The sequence below is a fragment of the Cottoperca gobio genome, chromosome 24, assembly GCF_900634415.1.
Source record: "Cottoperca gobio chromosome 24, fCotGob3.1, whole genome shotgun sequence".
In the NCBI taxonomy this organism is placed as follows: Eukaryota; Metazoa; Chordata; class Actinopteri; order Perciformes; family Bovichtidae; genus Cottoperca; species Cottoperca gobio.
Window position 1 is genome coordinate 10,748,073 of NC_041378.1, and position 17,907 is coordinate 10,765,979.

At 41.4% G+C, this 17,907-nt stretch overlaps 1 protein-coding gene across 2 annotated transcripts; it reads right to left on the reverse strand.

The window, feature by feature from the left end:
- Positions 1 to 592: 592 nt before the first annotated feature.
- LOC115028754 (cAMP-specific 3',5'-cyclic phosphodiesterase 7B-like) lies at positions 593 to 17,572 on the reverse strand. Of its 2 annotated transcripts, XM_029462571.1 has the most exons (13): positions 17,260 to 17,572; positions 14,338 to 14,398; positions 7,007 to 7,096; positions 6,527 to 6,690; positions 6,351 to 6,414; positions 6,043 to 6,138; positions 4,808 to 4,908; positions 3,609 to 3,740; positions 3,416 to 3,507; positions 2,516 to 2,660; positions 2,312 to 2,408; positions 1,949 to 2,029; positions 593 to 1,849 (listed from the first exon to the last, which is right to left on the reverse strand). In XM_029462571.1, exons 1-13 carry the CDS (start codon positions 17,278 to 17,280, stop codon positions 1,605 to 1,607), a joined length of 1,389 nt encoding a protein of 462 aa, XP_029318431.1. In that variant the 5' UTR covers positions 17,281 to 17,572; the 3' UTR covers positions 593 to 1,604. The 2 variants fall into 2 exon arrangements, with proteins under 2 accessions (XP_029318431.1, XP_029318430.1); XM_029462570.1 differs by lacking the exons at positions 14,338 to 14,398; positions 17,260 to 17,572 and adding an exon at positions 10,775 to 11,096.
- Positions 17,573 to 17,907: the final 335 nt, after the last annotated feature.

A 17,907-nucleotide genomic window follows, 5' to 3' on the forward strand; every position in this document is an offset into this window, starting at 1 on the left:
GCACAGGTGTTACCAATAAACATTAATGATCAGAGCTGATTAGGGCACTGAGCCATCGTTAACAAAATTAGTTTCACCTGTGCTTTTCCTACTACGACAAGTCAATTAGTCTACTGTGAAAAAGGTCAATCATCCTATTATTAATTAAATAATACATTGAATTAGAGGTATTTGCAATACCTAATTGAACCAAGTCTGTATGTTGCGTATGATGCAGTACACACAATCCCTGCGGCAAACGTAAAAAGAAAGTAATATAAAAGCCTTAGAGAAGTCTCAGAGCAGTGAGTCGATGTCTCAGAACAGTACATTGGCACCTTGGCAATGCTCACTGGGTGAAATACCCAATCGGACTGTGTGTAAGATCAAACATGAAGCAAGCTGCAGTAGTGTGTGTGACTACGTGTGTGTTCCAGTATGCTGGTATGGCTGAAGAAAAACAAGCAGCAACTAAGTGTAAGAAAGCTTGTCCAGAAAATGGTAAAACACACTTACAAAATGTGTTTCACAGACATACCAAGTTGCTGTTAAGGCTTTGTTGCATATGAGCTTGTAAAGTGAGGTTATCCGCTAAATAAATGCACCCGTTGAGTTGTTGCAAAGGTATCACCAGTGAAAGAGTTGTATTTCCCAATATCCATATACCCAGTAAAAAGGTTAATACATTGCTGAGATTTTGGCATGTGAAGTGCTGAGGTTGTACATTAAATTATGTACAGATTATACCGTTTATAACATTACATGAACACAAACACTTTAGAAAAATGGCTCCGGTTTGAGTTCTCCACATCGGTGAGACCAAAAACATCCAGCTGACAGTCGACATCAGCTGAAGCCACTTTGTTTCAGTCATTAGTTGTATCGGTCAGTTCAGTCAGTTGAACAGGTTATGCACTTAAAACAGAAAAGCATTGTACAGTTTACAGTACCTTGACATACCAACTTAGTGAGTTATAAACGCACTGCCGTGAAAAGTAGACAAGTGACACACCTGTATGAAACAGCATCCAATAGAAGGGCAAGCTGTACAAAAAGAAAAAAAAGGTGACAAGAGCTTAATACAGCATGTGTTGTTTAAAAAGCATAGTACAGTTGTATATATATTCATATATTCCTCTCTTTCATTCATTTTTATGCCAGCTTTCCCAGCATAGTCCAGCTGTCCAGTGTATAATTTTGGCATTTTCATTTCTGTATTGTTCTAGCAGCAATGTGCACATTCATTGATACTTCTCTTCATTGACCCATCTTCTGTCATCAGATATAACCTTTCAATTCCTTATTTTCTCAGATTCTTAGAAGAGTAAGGCATGACTTTGTCAAATTGGCAATTATTTAGTAAGATTATCCGTCCATCTGTTCTAACATGAATCTCTCTGTCTTCTTGTTTTGCTTCCTGCAGGGCTACAGTCCTCCGCTCCAGCAGAGGGAGCCATTTCTCATGAATTGAAGCCAGACTCCAATCCAGTGCTCCCACTTTTCGAAGCCTGTGAACAACCAGCAGTGGGAGAAAATATGCTGGAGGACAAACAGGGAGGTGGATAAACACTCCTCTCCTCCCTTTACAAAAGGAAGATCAAACACCTCGAGAAACAAGAGAAAGATTAAGGGATGCCTTCCCCCTCTCCTTCTCCTCCTCCTCCTCCTCCTCCTCCTCCTCCTCCTTCAGATTCAGGCTCCACGGCGTGTGTGTGTGTTTGTGTATCTGAATGTGTGTGTGCGTATCGTAGGCGGCTCCAGTGGGCCTGGTTCTTGTTCAGGTGACCCATCATGGTCTGGCTGAGCGGGCTGTGCTCGGTGAAGCGGTGCCACTCGTCAAACAGAGGCTTCACAATGTAGGAGATGAACCCTGAAACAAAACCCAAAAAAAGGTGGCTCATCTTCCAATAAGTTGAGAGACATCTTGATGATGATACAGTAAAAAGTTATTGGCACTCTTAATACTCACCTATCTGAATGGCTGGCACAGAGTCAGTCTCCTGGTTACACAGAGGACTAATCTCCATCCCAAACTTTCTCTCCAGGTCACCTGGTAAATTCAGTAACAGTATCCACATGAATAGTTAATAAGTTGAATAAAAGCCATAACAAAATGATAATAATGAAAATGTATAAAATATTTAGGGTAATATCCAAACACTTGCCGAATGCCAAACAAAAAGGTAGGGAACACAAGTATTTTGTTTTACTTTTCAAACCTCAATATTAGACCTTAACATGTTCAGTATAGATGCAACGATTGCCATTTTCTTGGCCAATTTCCGATTTCTCAAGTCTGTCCTGCATATTCCGATTTTCACACTTTACTCACCCTGACTGTAGAATTCCTCACACACCCTGTCACTCCACTGTCGGCTCAGCTCCCAAACCCGACATGGATTACAGACGTCAGCGCACTTCAGAGCGATCTGAAGGCAAAGAGAGAGAGAGAGATTCACACATACTGTGCAGCGACGCTAGCTACTGTAGTATTTAATGACGTTTTAAAGTACTGTAATGCGGGTGAGCAGCATACCTGCAGCGTAAAGTGTCTGTGTGAAGAGAGCTGAAGGTCCAGGTCCTGGTTGTCTAGATGTTCTCTGAAGGTCGACAGGAACTCATTCTGCCTGCTGATGTCAGTAGCCAGGATGAGAGCGCCCAGCTGCTGTTCCATGTCCTGCCTGCAGAGTAGAGGGGGGCGCCACTGAGCAAAACCACCAAAACCACCAAAACCACTAATGCCTGTGCTAATACCTGCACCTGCAGAAACACATATATATTTTTGGAAATATACTGTATTCATTAGTAAGTTATCAGAGACTGTACTCTGTTCACTTTGCCCTCTCCACTTCTTTTTACTGCCATGTGCTTTATGAAGAGCTCCTGTATTGGTGTTCTACAACTGACCATGACCTCTGACCTTATGCTGGAGGCTGGTGGATGAAAGTGGATCATGATGCCAAATGCATCATGATTGTTAAACTAAAATGTGCTGATGTATGTGGTAGTGTGTGTGTCTAAACTCTCTGCAGGTGCTGGGTATTGTTTGGATGTATGCATCTATGTTCCCTTATAAGTTACAAGAAATTGTAGTACAGAAATGCCAAAGATATGTTTGCGGTAAGTGGGGCTGCACACAATAGTTAGAAGATTCGAAGCCTATTCATAATGTTGACATTCAATTTCTAAAATCTACATTCAAACACTGCACAGCTTTTATTCCTTCTGTTTAAACCTGGTATTTCTGCACAGTTGCAGATAAGATTAGGCCTCACTAAAATTATTAGTACTATTTCATACAATTTCATAGTTTGTCTACTACAGAGCACTGACACACACACACATGCGCATCTTGGTCACATTCTTCAAAAAAAAAAAGGAGTAAGGAATCCTTGTAAAATATTTGTTTGAATTGTGTTTATGCAACAGTTCTTACGACATGTCAGCAGGCAGGTGGGACAGCAGTCCTGACTCTCGCAGCATGCCCACGGTGGATCTCCAGTGGTGACTCTCCAGCACAGACGTGTTCTGTAAATGGCATTTCAAAAACACACTCGGTTACAGGCTGGACATTAAGCCTACCGCACATTCCAACCCACGCACTGACACACGTCAGCACGTGTGTGTACCTGGTAGAGGGAAGCCAGGTGGTGTCTGGTCTTGATGAGGAAGGGCTGGTTGACTCCAGGATGGTCCACGTCGTGGGCGGCTGCTGCCATCAGACCCAGAAATACGTCCAGGGGACTCAGCTGCTCTGCCAGCTACAACACACAAAGTGTCACGGGGTAATGGTCGTTCTTCACGAAGGACTCATTTCAAATGAAACTTGATTGCTCAGTTATCCTTCAAAGAATCAGCGGAGAGCTGAAAATGTTTATCCCGACTAGTAGGCAGTTTCTACTGTATTGTCAACGTGTCAGTTTCTCAATGATGATTAGTACAAAGATAGTTGAAGCCTGTAGGACAGTGATTCTTTTTTATTGTTGTGGCTCATCCATATTGGTGAACGGTCTAGAATTTCAATCATTTGGGGATATACTAGATAAAAAGAGATACAATTTCTACTGAGATCATCAGATGAGGTTTTTAACATCGTCAAAATTGCTCTGCTTAGCTGAAAAAAAAACTGTCCTAATGCTTACAAACTGCAATTTACTCTTTTAAATAGAAGAGTAAATTGCAGTTTGTAAGCATTAGGACAGTTTCTTTAATAAAACTGTATCTTTTGTCTTTTAAGTTTAGTCGAGGACACAAACTGGATGATTTTATAAACCAAATACAAATAAATAAAATAAATACATTTACCTCTGACATTGAATCATTTCACCTTAAAAAGTGAAACAGTTCAAAAATATTTTAATTCATAACAGACATGTCTGTGTCACAGAGGATACAAGCTTAATGGTCAGTAAAGGACAAAGTGGCGTATTGATCAGACAAGCAGCAAGCGTGCCATCTTGTATTTTGAGTGTGTTCTTGTTATCTAGACACACACCGGCGTGTGTGCTGTGCCGAATTCAATTTATTCATGTAAGTGCTTTTAACAAAATAGGTGCATCACAAAGTGCTTTACAGAGCAACAAAGGACACAAAAGCAATTACTGTATAAAGGGAAAGATGCAGAGCCTCCTAATCTTGTCAGAGGGCTTCAGGGATTTCTCCAGGCTGAGAAAAGGTTGGTTGTCGGGTCTAAGTGAGCAGGAATTATCCCTCAGGAAGGAAGGCTAATTGAATATGTCAAGGAGAAGCGCGCGCGTGTGTGTGTGTGTGTGTGTGTGTGTGTGTGTGTGTGTGTGTGTGTGTGTGTGTATACAGTATTATCCATTACCTTGGGCTCCTTCAGGTAGCAGTACATGGCTTGGGTGACATCAGCAGCATGAACAGCATTGTGATAGGGATTCTGGGAGTGGTAGTCCTCTTGCACCATGCCTGGCAAGACAGAACAAGGTTTAACCCCATTAAATTAATTCAACTTTCACATATTTAATCTGATTTTAATGTAATTTTGAATTTGATTATCAGAGCAGAGTCTTATTCCTAACAAGTATAATCCAGTTTGCACACTAAGAAAATCAATTCCAGATTAAAAATCTATTCTCAAATCAGCCAATTCCAGCATTGTGCACTCATTAAGGCGATGTGGCAAATTATAGTATTAAAAGCAGAGTACAGTGTTTATACAATGGAGTTTTTATATTTGGAAAAGGTATAAATTCTATCAACACAACATCAAGACAAAAGAAACATTTATTCATGCTAAAATTGCACAAATAAACACTTTTTACTAAAAGGTTTTTAGTATTTCTCAATTCTCAGTGACAAGAATAACAAGTTCAAGTTATACAAAGAATAAAAATGCTGCCTGTTACATAAATATATGTATGAACATATGTAGGCTAAGGCTAGCTGCCTTTTTATTTCTCAGAAACTACATTTTCACAAAATAACAGTATAAAGCTGGTTAAGAGTTATTTTTGGAAGTTGTGAATCAATTCAGAACCTTAGAAGATAAGAATCTAAATTCTTACATGAATAGATACATCCCCACCACTAGTTGTCTTCACATATTGCATTGTGTGTGTGTGTGTGGACGTAACGCAGAAGAAAGAACAAAAACAAATAACAACGATTGTTAAATTGTCTAACATCCATAACAACACACAGCTCATTGTTGCTCTGCTTAGCAGTGTTTAGCATTACTATGCATACTGAATTAATATTCCCTTACAACAAAATGACTTTGTCCATATTCGTTTGTACTGTCAGGAACATAAACCCTGTGACTCTTTGTAAAGACTGATTGGAGGACAAAAGAACCAGCTGACATCAGGCTGAGCTTTCCTGAAAAGTTAACCCTTTCTCTGCCAAGGAGGCAGCCGAGAAATGCTTTCGATCAAGTGGTGACACGTGTAAATACACCAGTACTCTTATCAATTAAAAAAGATTATAATTAAATAGTCAGTAGAATAAAAATATGAGGATGCACTTTTACATTTCTTGTTGCTGGAGAACAAAGCAGGACAGAGGGTGGATGGGTGTCACTGACACTTGCTGGCTGCTTACCGAGAAACCTGTGCAGTTTGACCATGTCCAGCTGGAAGTGGTGAACGAGATCGTAGACATTGAAGAGATGGCACATCAGAGTCACCAGGCTGTTACCTACAACACACAAATTCATTTGAGAAAACTTGTTTTTAGGGCTGTTACCCTGAAAATGACGTTTTACACAATGTATGTAATTACTGTATTGTTGCAGAGATAAAAAATCTAATGAAAACAATGCTAACATAAAGTAGTTTAATTGGTGAAGGAATATGGTAGGTGAGAGACAACATCCGTTAAACTTTAGGTAATAAAGAAAGCCATCTTACCATTTGTAAGACGATCGAAGAGGAAAATGTCAAAGTTCCATGTGCCGACTTTTGAGAGCATGTGCTGTAAAGAAAGACGGACTGTTTACACAATACAGGGAGATACACGGTACCTCAAATCTGTTGGGCTATGTGTGTGTGTGTGTGTGTGTGTGTGTGTGTGTGTGTGTTCTTACTGCAGCTTGTCCCAGGTAGTCATCGTCCAGTAGGTGTAGTGACCCGGAGGTGTGGGGCACCAACCCCCTGAGCAGCCTGGAGGCGTGGCAGTATCTCTGAAAGCTCAGCAGACGCTTCACCTTTCTCCTGGTGCCGGCCTCTACCTCCCCCTGCTGGGCACTGGCTGGAAATACAAACGATACACATTAACGGAACATGCGGAGTACCTGACAAAACAGTGCATCAGTGCCAGATAAGCGTCTTTAAAACAGTTTTAAGACTTCCTGAATTATATGTGTCGCTTTCCAAGAATTTAAATGTTTAGTCTTGAGTCTTGTCCATTTAATGCACAATTTCCCTGATTCTGCCTCACAGCTGTATTCAGAGACAAGTGTATCCCATGACACATGGCTCTACCACCGGCAATAATTAACAAACAAAGTTTATGAAGCGGTGAAAAGAAATGTTCGTGTCATCTCATGCCTCGTCAGGAAACGTACTTTTGAGGATTCTCAGGTCAATCAGCGGGTAGGATCCTCGTCTCTCGACCAGCAGCACACCAGCATGCCCAGTGTTCAGTGTGCCATCAGCTGCACACAGACAGAGAGAAAGAGGGGGAGGAAATATAAAGATTTAGCTTAGCGTCATCGCTGATGTTCTGGCCATTCTTTTTGACAAACGTGTCAAAATCAAGGGATCAAACTCTCCAGAAGGAAGTAGAGAGAGGAGGTGAGTGTAGAAACTAGAGCCGAGGGAACACAGCAACAAAGAAAGCAGAAGTTTGATGGCTGAACGATAAGTGAAGCAGCCAGCGGGGTGAGAGAGGACAATGGGAGCAAAGTGTTCCCGGGTCTAGATGTCCGACATTATAAGCCTCATAAAAGCAGATTTAGAGTCTCTCTTAAAACCCCGCCTCTCTGAAACAAGAGGATCTTTGAGGTCGCTGCATCACCAGGACATCATGCATCTGGTCCGACTTTGCCCGAGGAGAACGGATTTCACGCCACTGTGCAGCTGTTATGGTGGACGAATGGTGCTGCATTGACGGCGCTAATTATTGTTGTTTGTACTTTAGTGTCACACTGACTGGTTAGAGTGGTTCATAAGGTGTGAGGGCTTTGAGTGTATTGTAACCAAGGACCAAACACAAGGAGCCTTCACGTCTGCTGCAAAACAAAGGGTTTCTGTTTGAAGAGGTTTGATTCTAAAACATGATAAGAAGAAAAGGAGAAGTGTATTTTTGTCTACTGTAAGAATCTTTCCCCACAGGAAGTGTCTGCAGAGAACAAGTAGCTTTTTGGGTTTCCATGCTTCCCACGTGAGCACCTATCCGACGGGAGAGGGAACACAGCAGCACAATGGGTCCTTGAATATTGCCTCCGTTTAAAATGTGCAACTCACACAGCCGGAGGCCAGTGACAACAAGACACAACAGAGCTCCCAAAGTCACAGCACACATGAAATTTCCACTTGAATAAACTAAAAACTATGGGAATACTGAATAATTTACAGATCAGATGTGAGGAACTGGAGCGCATTATGTCCCCAAGTATGCCAGTTTGCATCACCACTGTGACTTACGAGAGCAGCTCAACTACCTGTTAATGGGGTTGGAGTCACTCTGGTAACTCCCTCGGGTTGCCAGATCTTGCCTTGCAAGTGTGGGGGTTGTCAAAGCGCCATAGTTTGCAAGCAAGGTGTTGTGGTGTGCTGTGCAGACTAGGCAGCTATACATATAACATACGGTGGAAATGTGGCATCATTCCCCATTTATTATGCAGCTTATAGTCCAACAAACAAATATAAACCGCTTCGGGGAAGTGACTCAGCTCCTGCGTGCTGGTGGGCAGAGAGAGGGGGAAATACATCATCTGGAAAACCCCTCCAACACAGACAAAACCTCAGACACAGACTACCCCCCGGCCGCTTCACTCGGGCTCTATACTTCCATTTTATGTGTCACTCCATCAGTCCTCCCCTACCTCTGTCTCCTGTCTCCACTTCCTTCTCTCCATTTTATGTGTCACTCCATCAGTCCTCCCCTACCTCTGTCTCCTGTCTCCACTTCCTTCTCTCCATTTTATGTGTCACTCCATCAGTCCTCCCCTACCTCTGTCTCCTGTCTCCACTTCCTTCTCTCCATCTCTCCGTTACTAACCACTCAACCTCCCCATCATCCTTCATTCCTTCCTGCTCAACAACCTCACCCCTTCTCCTCATTCCCTTTCTCTTCCTTTAACTCTCTGTGTGGTAAATAGGTCATTGTCTCTGCGCGGCACAGAACTGGGTCATTTAGGACGAAAACGTGAATCAGTTAGAAAGGGTGTTTGTAGACGGCGATGCACATGTGCATAGACACTCACTGCAAATATACAAATATACACACACACACACACACAAATGAGGTTAAATCCCCAATTCCACATTTGAAAACGAGATTGCACACTTGGCACACATCGCCCACACACAGGACACTGATGCGAATATGTTTTTTTCGGCTTCACTGAATCCGTGGGCGTTTACGGCACAAGTGGTTTTCCTTCTCAGAAAGAAAAAGTCAGACACATCGTTGCCATATGCAGCGCCAACACTCAAATACAAAGAGTTTTAAAGCATACAGTGGCAGGTGAGGCTTCTGCTGCCTGCAGCTGCTGCTGTTGCTGCTGCTTCTAGATCTGGATACATAGATGCATCCACACAGCTGGCTGGAATCTCCGGATACAGTTAACTCACCAGCAGTGCTTTTCTCACTCTTTCTTTTTCTGTGTGTTTTGCAATGATGTCCAATTAAGCCAGATTTCTTTGACATCAGAAACGTATTTTCTTAATAAACTGATTAGTTGTTTGGTCCATAAAAATGCCAGAAAATAGATTTAAAAAAGGGCTGTGTTGACATATTGAAATGTTCTCGTCTTCCAGCAGAATTCCAAAGAGATTCTGTTTAATATGATAAAGAAATTAAGAAAACTAGCTAATGGTCACATTTGAAGGTGAAGCGTATTTTTGCTTTACAAATTAGAAGACAATTAACTGATTAGCAAAATAGTTGCAGATTGATCCCGTACCGAAAACTAATGGTTTAACTGACTCCCATCTATATAAAACATAAAAGGCAGACTTCTTTTTACAAATGTAGAACATGAGAGGAAATGTGCCTTTGTATATTATAACGAATTTTACATATTGTCTTTTAATCTAGAGAGCTCCTTTACTTCAGTGCTTTAAAAGTGTCCTAATGTCAAAAAAAGGAGAATTCTTTATACATTTTCATAAATGTTTTGAAGATTGAATAAGTGGTGTTGTGTGTAGGCTTGGGCTAAAATGCTGAACTCCGACCTAAATGCTCCTATAACTACTGGTCTTTTTCAGCCCTTTACATCCTTGGAAATGTCAGAATGACTCACTATCACCGCTGACCAGTTATCTCACAGTGTTTGACACATTTTGTATGTGGTGAAATCAAACACTGCGCAGATAGCCTCTCATCCTCTGTAAGGAGTCACCAAATGAATGAGGTCATCGCGAGGCTAAGGGAAAGTCACAGGCAGTGAACATTTGTCCGTTTTCCACTTTATGTGTCAATGGTTGCGCGGCGCAGGTAACACCCCACAGTATGAATCATCACTTGAGCAGAACTCTTCAAAAAGCATGTCGAAGTATATACGTACATTAAAGTATTAGTTACACCAGTATCAGTATTGTTTAATCTTTTTATTATGCTAATATCAGTCATGTTTTGCCATCATTGTTAAATATAAGATGCACCTCATTTCATTACCGTTGACATAACACATCGGTTTAAGGTCAACTGCTGAACCTCTGAACCTCGTCTCGACCCGTGTCACTTACAAACACACGCACGTGAACATGAGGACAGAGGGACAGAGGCGGACCTGTCACAGTTAATCCGTCACACGCACACGTCAAAAAATTTAAACCAGTGTACCCAGGTCACCACGAGTCATCAGTCGAACATTCAAATGCAAACATTGTTGCACAAAACCAAAGCCAGAAACCCTTATTCATAAAAGTGACCTGCCAAAAAAAACATGAGCACTATTTTCATAAACCGCAAATGTGGAATAGAATGTGGCCAAAAGAAATTCAACGAGAAGTCACACACGAGCTGTTTTCTTCAATAAATGTGTTTTTCCCGTTTCTGGGTCAGACGAAAAAGGAACATACATTAGACATTAAGCATTTATAAGAAACCTGACTCCCATAAGCCTCACTGTACTTGTAACATGTATTATGTGCAAGACAGTTACCTTCCAGATGAGCGCTCCCGTCATCTACGTCATGCTTCACATCCTCTACCTCTTCCTTCTCTGATTCCACCCAAGTGCTCGCCTGGCTCCTCTCGGGCCCCCGGGGGCCTCCCCTGCGAGCCCTCCAGGCTGCCCTGAGCTGCCGTATAAGAGCCGGAAGCTCCAGGGCCAGCGACAGGCCCCCGCAGGTAATAGGAGGCGTCCTGAGAGGCCCCCAGACTGGCGAGCTGGGAGCATCATCAGGACAGACCCCGACTTCGACCCCAAGACCGGAATCCCGCATCCGGAGATCTGGGCCCCAGAGCCCATCCAGCACTGGCATCCTCACACCAAAAGACAACTGAAAGATGACAGCAAGGTGCAAGGAAGGGAAAGATCCAAGTGAAGAGGGGGGTGTAACTGAGTAAGGGGAGAAAAAGAGGAATGGTGAAAAAGAGACTGGGAGAGGAAGAGAGACAGTGGAGGGAGAAGCTCACCGTCAGGTAGCCATAGGTGAGGACAGACTGATAGTAGTCAGAATGTAGTACAGAGGAATAAAGACTGCAGAGACAGAATCAGTAGCAGGAAAGAAAGAGTGTTAAAGAGATTGAAAGCCAATGGATATGGAGCGATACAAAAGAAAAGTCTAAACAAACGCAGGGAAAGAAAGCAGGGAAGAGCCAGAAAAAAGAAGTGAGAATCCGTCTCCTTCCTTCTCTCCCAGAGTCGGCCACTGACGGTCTGCTCCCTCCTTCTGCCGCATTCTCTCTCCTCTCTTCAGTCTGACTCGCGCCGGTGTTGTTGTGGAGTCTAAAAAGCCCCTCCTCTCCCCACTCGCAGCACACTCTCTCACTCTGCTACATATGTTGCTACACCGACGGCAGACCAATAGGATTTGTGTGAACGTCTGTGGGGCTTTGGGTCCACGAACACGGTCTCATGGTCAGGTCAGGTCAGTGGGAACACAGAGACATATCTTTTCTTCATTTAATATGAAAGCTAGAGCGGTTAAAGTATTTTAGAAACATGCAACAGAATTGTGTGCAGGGCTACGACTAAACTATTTTTTCAATTAATTGACTAATTGTTTGATCTATACAAAGTAAGAAAATAGAGGAATCCCTCCTCAGTTGCTCTCCCTGAGGTTTCTTCCATTGTTCCCCCTTTAACTGTGGGGTTTCTTTTAGGAAGATTTTCCTTGTGCGATGCGAGGGTCTAAGGACAGAGGGTGTCGTAACCTGTACAGTCTGTAAAGCACACTGAGACAAATGTATAATGTGTGATATTGGGCTATATAAATACATTTGATTTGATTTGATTTACACAAACACAGTCATAGGATCATAGACTGTGTAGTAGAAGTGGACGTAGTCAGCCATTTGTTTGTGAACTACTGTTTCGAAGCCTCAAGTTCGGTGTTATGGCCGTCGCCATCTTGATTTTTGGCCATTGACATCTTGGTTTTTTGGAACCAGAAGTGACACGAGACGGGGGAGCAAAGTACAACCGAACGCTGAACAAGACATTTTTAGTGGACCAAAATGTTACGATTAACTTTCATGATCTAAGAACAAACTGTGAAAGGGTTAAAGTGCTAAGACGAAAACACGGACAACACCGTAGTAGTGACCTGTCAATCACAAGGTAGCCCCGCCCTAAAGCATACCCTGCTTTATAGTCTATTGTAATCTAAAAATGGGACCATAATTTACTAAATGAACATCATGCTGTATTGAAGAAGACTTGAAACTACTTTGAGACCATGAACTCATCAGGAAAATGATTGCCGAGTGAATAAATCAAGTGAGTATTGGGGTCATTTTGTCTACTAAGCAATCAGACTTCTTTTGAAGGACGCTCTTGTTTAATCTTTGCAATCACTCAAAGCGCTTTACAACACATGTCAGCATTCAACCATTCACACAAATTCATACAGAGCCAGCGGCTACTATACATGGTGCACATCAGCAGAATAACCATTCACACTTCACACCATTGGCCAGGCCATCGGGAGCAATTTGGGGTTCGACTGACAGCAGGGGATCGAACCGCCGACCCTCGGACCACTGGACGACTACTCTACCTGAGTCACAACCGCCCCTAAAATAATTAGTTTAAAGCTCTTCCACATTGGCCTCACTTTTCAGAACCGGAGCTTGCCACTAGCTCAGGAGCAGACTCCAACTGAACAGAATAATAAACGTATTCTTATAAACTTATAAAAACGAGGTTCATGCTGTGAGTCACCCTTAAAGCTTCACCAACATAGAAACACTTCAGCAGGTTTGTTTAGCTGTATTTGTTCTGAATTCTGCGGTCCAGACGACCTACCAGCCTCGGGCTTTAACACAACTAGGGTTTCTGATAGATAGGATTTTTCATTTCCACTGTATAAACACTAACTTTACCCAGTTCTCATCTAAACAAGATTTCCACTTTCAATCAGTTCCAACTCAAGCCACAAAGCCATCCTTGTCTTGTCTTATATATTTGTGGTCTGAGTGTCTTTAAATGACCCGGTTTTAACTGGGATGAACTGAACATTTGTTTGCGACCGAAAACACTATTTTCCTGTTGTCTTTAAATGTCACACACACCCAAAGGCTTTCCTGTGGACACTGAAAAAAAATTGGCATGAATAGAATTTTGTGAATGAAAGTAAATAAGACCTGTGTGTTCCTCTTTGCATGTGCTTAAATCATGAAGGATGCACTGCTACGCCAATTACATTTTTGCCACGGAAATGTTCCCTGTGGAAACAGTCAAATGACAAAAAGTACTGACACACACGCACAGACAGACACCTTGAACATTACATATCAGACGTAAGAAGTTAATTGTAAGAAATCACGAGGCAAAGAGCGTTAAGATAAAAAAGATAAATGCTGTGAGAAACTGTAAAAAGCAGACGGAGGGCGATAATGTACAGCATGGTTATTCAGTGACAATGCACCACGGCTATGTACTCAATGTATTATTGTAGCTGTGATGAGCAGAGGAGGTTTTAGAGTAAGATATTGTATTTGCTTGTTGGGTGTAGTGATGTAATGAGAAATATCTCAAATATAATATCTATAATCCAACAGCAAGGACTTGATTTATCGGAAAAGATCAACAATTTCTTCCTTTAAGCTTTGAAAGTAGTTTGGGATTATTATTATTGTTATGGGATAATATATGTTTGAGGTTGCCTCACTTGAAGCATTTTTCTTCAGGGAACTTTTAAACAACCTTGATATAAGTATGGGAAAAAAATAGCTTTAGCTACATTTCAAGGTCTGAATCTTCAAGGTCTGAGACTGCAGTTATGATAAACAGCTACATTTTATGTTCTCCAGTCCAGACACTACTTCAAGAAACATGCCTGGAGTAAGACTCACCATTGTTGGAACATTTACACATACTGTATTGAGCACCACTGTTATTCAACAAATGCTTTTCAACTGGACAGTGTACATATACAGTGTATATATATATATATATATATATATATATATATATATATATATATATATATATACCTATATCTCATTTATAAACATCCTTTTGCACTGTGGTATTCAGGTCATTTCGCATTCACTTACCCAGCATGCAAACTTGTATGGCATTCTGCTCCGACCTTTTAAATGCGACTGCTCCACACCTCTGTGGCAGAGAGAAAGAGGGAGAGAGAGAGCGGCTGAGATTAATATTACAACACCCCAAAATACACACTGCTATCTAAGAGCATCAATGAACCTCGCTTTGACCCTCTTTGCAAAAGGCTTCACACACACAGCGGCCTCTTTCAAACAAACATTCAAACTTTTTCTATTCTTTCTCATGCAGGCAAAATCAGAACATAGTTGTTAACTATATGATCTAGAGACCATTCAAAATATGGGAACGCTAATGAATGATTGTGGTGAAAGATTTAAAAGAACTGAATCTTGAGCCCATTAGTTAAATTCCGTGTAAATTATTTAATTGTTTTATATTGTTAAGAAGTTGTGTGGCCACTCAACAGTTACTATGGTGATGTTTAACAATTTATCACCTTCATCCGATTGGTTCTGAATCACAAACTGAATCATGATTTTGGAACTAGATAAAAGGCGTCCGTTTAAAGACCTTTCTTCATCTCGTTGAGTAAGCAGTAACAAGCGGTGTTTATGTGTGTTCGCCGATTAAACTGAAAAAGTGGGTTGGGCAGCATAATTGCATAAACTGGCAATTATTTGCACATTAATCACATGCTTTCACATGGTTGGTGCTCCTGGTCAGGGGGTCTGAAGTCAGTTTGCCATTTGTTTATAAAAAGGTGTGTTTGTGTCAAGTTTAAATCGCCCGTTTTTGTTTTGCTTTTAGAACATTTTGGTAACAAACCCAAGGTACTGTAATAGATCAAATTCACAAAATTGTATATCACATTAAGTCGATACAATTTTGCCATCACAACCCAATCCTATGGGCTGTTTTGCGTTCATAGCGAAACATTCAGCATCATCATCGAAAGTTGGTGAAAAGTGGTGAAGGACAACAATTACCATGAATTAGAATTATTATCGTTTTGTCTATAAAATGTTCAGGAAATTGTAAAATATGCTCACAACTACTTCTCAGAGGCCAAGGTGGCATCTTAAATATGCTTTTTTTTTTTTTAGAAATAGTCAGCTAAATTGCTACCAATCGTATATGTTGCTTGACAAATGTATTAATCCACTTATCATTTCACCGCTGATTCAAGCCTCTTATTTGAGAGTCCTGACTGATCAAGATGTTGTCTAACTCCAAGCCCAAAGTGATGAGTGTTGACAGACACATATTTAACATGAACGCCATGCCGTTTTTAGATGAACACAATCAGAACCTTGCCCATCTCTTTCTGACGAGTTAAAATTGATAAAGTAGATCATCATGTGTGGTAATCTGCCATTGTACCCTGATCTGAGGTCAGTTCCTAAGCCTTATTACAACCTAAGGTTCAGGCAGACTCAGCTCAGTACATTTCACATTTGAGGTCATCTATTAATAATAGATAGTAATGGCTATAATAGTTATAATGGCTCAACATCTGTGTTTATAGTGGGCAGGAGAGAGTTGACTGAGTGCACTAAGCAGTGTTTGTTTTTGAAAAACATGAAGGTAAAGACACACATTTGATAGAAACCAGGTACTCCAGCTGACCTGACAGACACATAACATGTCATCTGTTATCGCTTATTACAGTACACAGTGTTCAATGTTAGACTCTGCAGGAAGAAAGTCATGAAAGTGTACTTTGAGTAGGATAATTTACAGCCAAATGAGAACACTGTTGTTTACTGGATGGGAAGGAAACAGGTGGATGGAGACAAACCAGATGCGATGACGGTTCACTCATCAAGCCCACGTGGTTATTGCACGTCTACAGGACGCCCTCTGTCAAATGTTTTTCCATGATCTCGAGCTCTATGCTCACATCATTATTCACCTTAGCTGGACAGTTCTAAAGAAAACTCTATCTCTGCTTATGGCTAGCTGCTGTCAAATTGTTTACATTGGGTGAGTCTGTTCACTGTCTCTCCTGTATTGTTCACCAGTGCGAGCAAAATATGTATTTTTAAAAGTTTATTTTATAAAAAAGCAAACTCCATCTGCTTAGAGAAACCATGAGATGTGTTAGAAAGCTCCGGAAAATAGCTACCAAGTGGCCCTTGAGTTAAATTGTTTTTGTCAAATGTTTCAAAGTTCAACAATGAACTTTGTAAGTATGAAGACAAAGAAGTGGATCTTGTGTTAAGATGTTTCTTACAAACTACTGTTTCTAAAGGTTGAGAATTGACTTAAATGCTCAAATATGCTAATTAGTTGTGCGTGGGACAGCCTCTCTACATGCACTTTAACTGTGAGATAACTATACTCAAGTTCTTGCACAACCACTTTATCTGTACTTCCTGTGCATACCATGAGGTATCTTATGACGCATTCAGATCTGTTGCATGTAACCAAACACAAAACCATCCTTACAATGTTTCATAGCTGCCTTCACTGTCACTGAACACCTGCTCCTTGTCTACATGTGATCTGCAGTGTCCAGGCTGCAGGTTGACTGCTGTAAAGCTGTCAATACACTGAGTTGACACATTGCTATAATACACTAGGCCTCCTGTAGCCCAGCACTGCAGCTTATAGAAGAGGTGATATATGAAGAAGTCTGCACCAAAAACACTATTCCTACCATAAAAAACACAAGGTCACTCACTATCAACTTACTACCTTGAATCAAAACATTTTAGCCCATATGACAATACTGCCACACTCATATAGGAATATCATAATAATGCCATAGCATATAGCATACACAAAGTACACTATAATACGGTCATTATTATCTTTGTACAACTAAAGACACTTTATAGGTTGGTACATGAACATTATAGGAATGTAACACTGTTTTTTGTTACCAGGCCTATTCCAAACAACTCCGTGTGTGTCTCTTTGTAGGCACGCAGCCCCATTTAAATGTAAAGTCATAGTCTACATACCTCGACCATTAAACAGGACATTTAGCCATCGTGGCCGCTCGTGGAAGGCAAGTGAATGCGACGGACTCAGGCGCGTGCGGGAGTGTTTTCGTGTCAAGGGAGGCGCTCGAGTGAACCGCATACAGCAGGACGAAAGGTGACTGTGCCCTGGCTGACACCTGTTTAAAAAACTAACTGTTTCAACCTCTTCTCGCGGTTGTGTCTGGCCAATACTCGTACTGGAGGGACAGTGTCGGCTGCTTTTTATAAGGCAAGGTGAAGTTACCGGTTGCCGTTTCCCCCCGCCGCGCTTGTCCGCGTGCTGTTTAGTATGATTTGGTATATGAACCGCAGAGAGAGGAGAGGGGAGGGCTGGTTGTAGCATCACAGAGGCGGGACCTATGGGGAGAGGACCAATCAGCGCTGGATACAATCACTGATTTGAGAACAATTGGTGTTCCTCAATTTAATAGTACTTTAAAGAGTGTGAGGGAGATCTTGGGTGTTTTCCCAAATAAAGTCAGGTTGTTACTGACATGAAGGCAGGGTCACCTTAATGCACTAGATTTAAAATCCTTTTGGATTTTATTTCTTTAGAGCCAGAACCTGAAATGTTTACATTGTTGTTTTGGACACATATAATTATTTAACTTGGCTGCCCAGTGAATG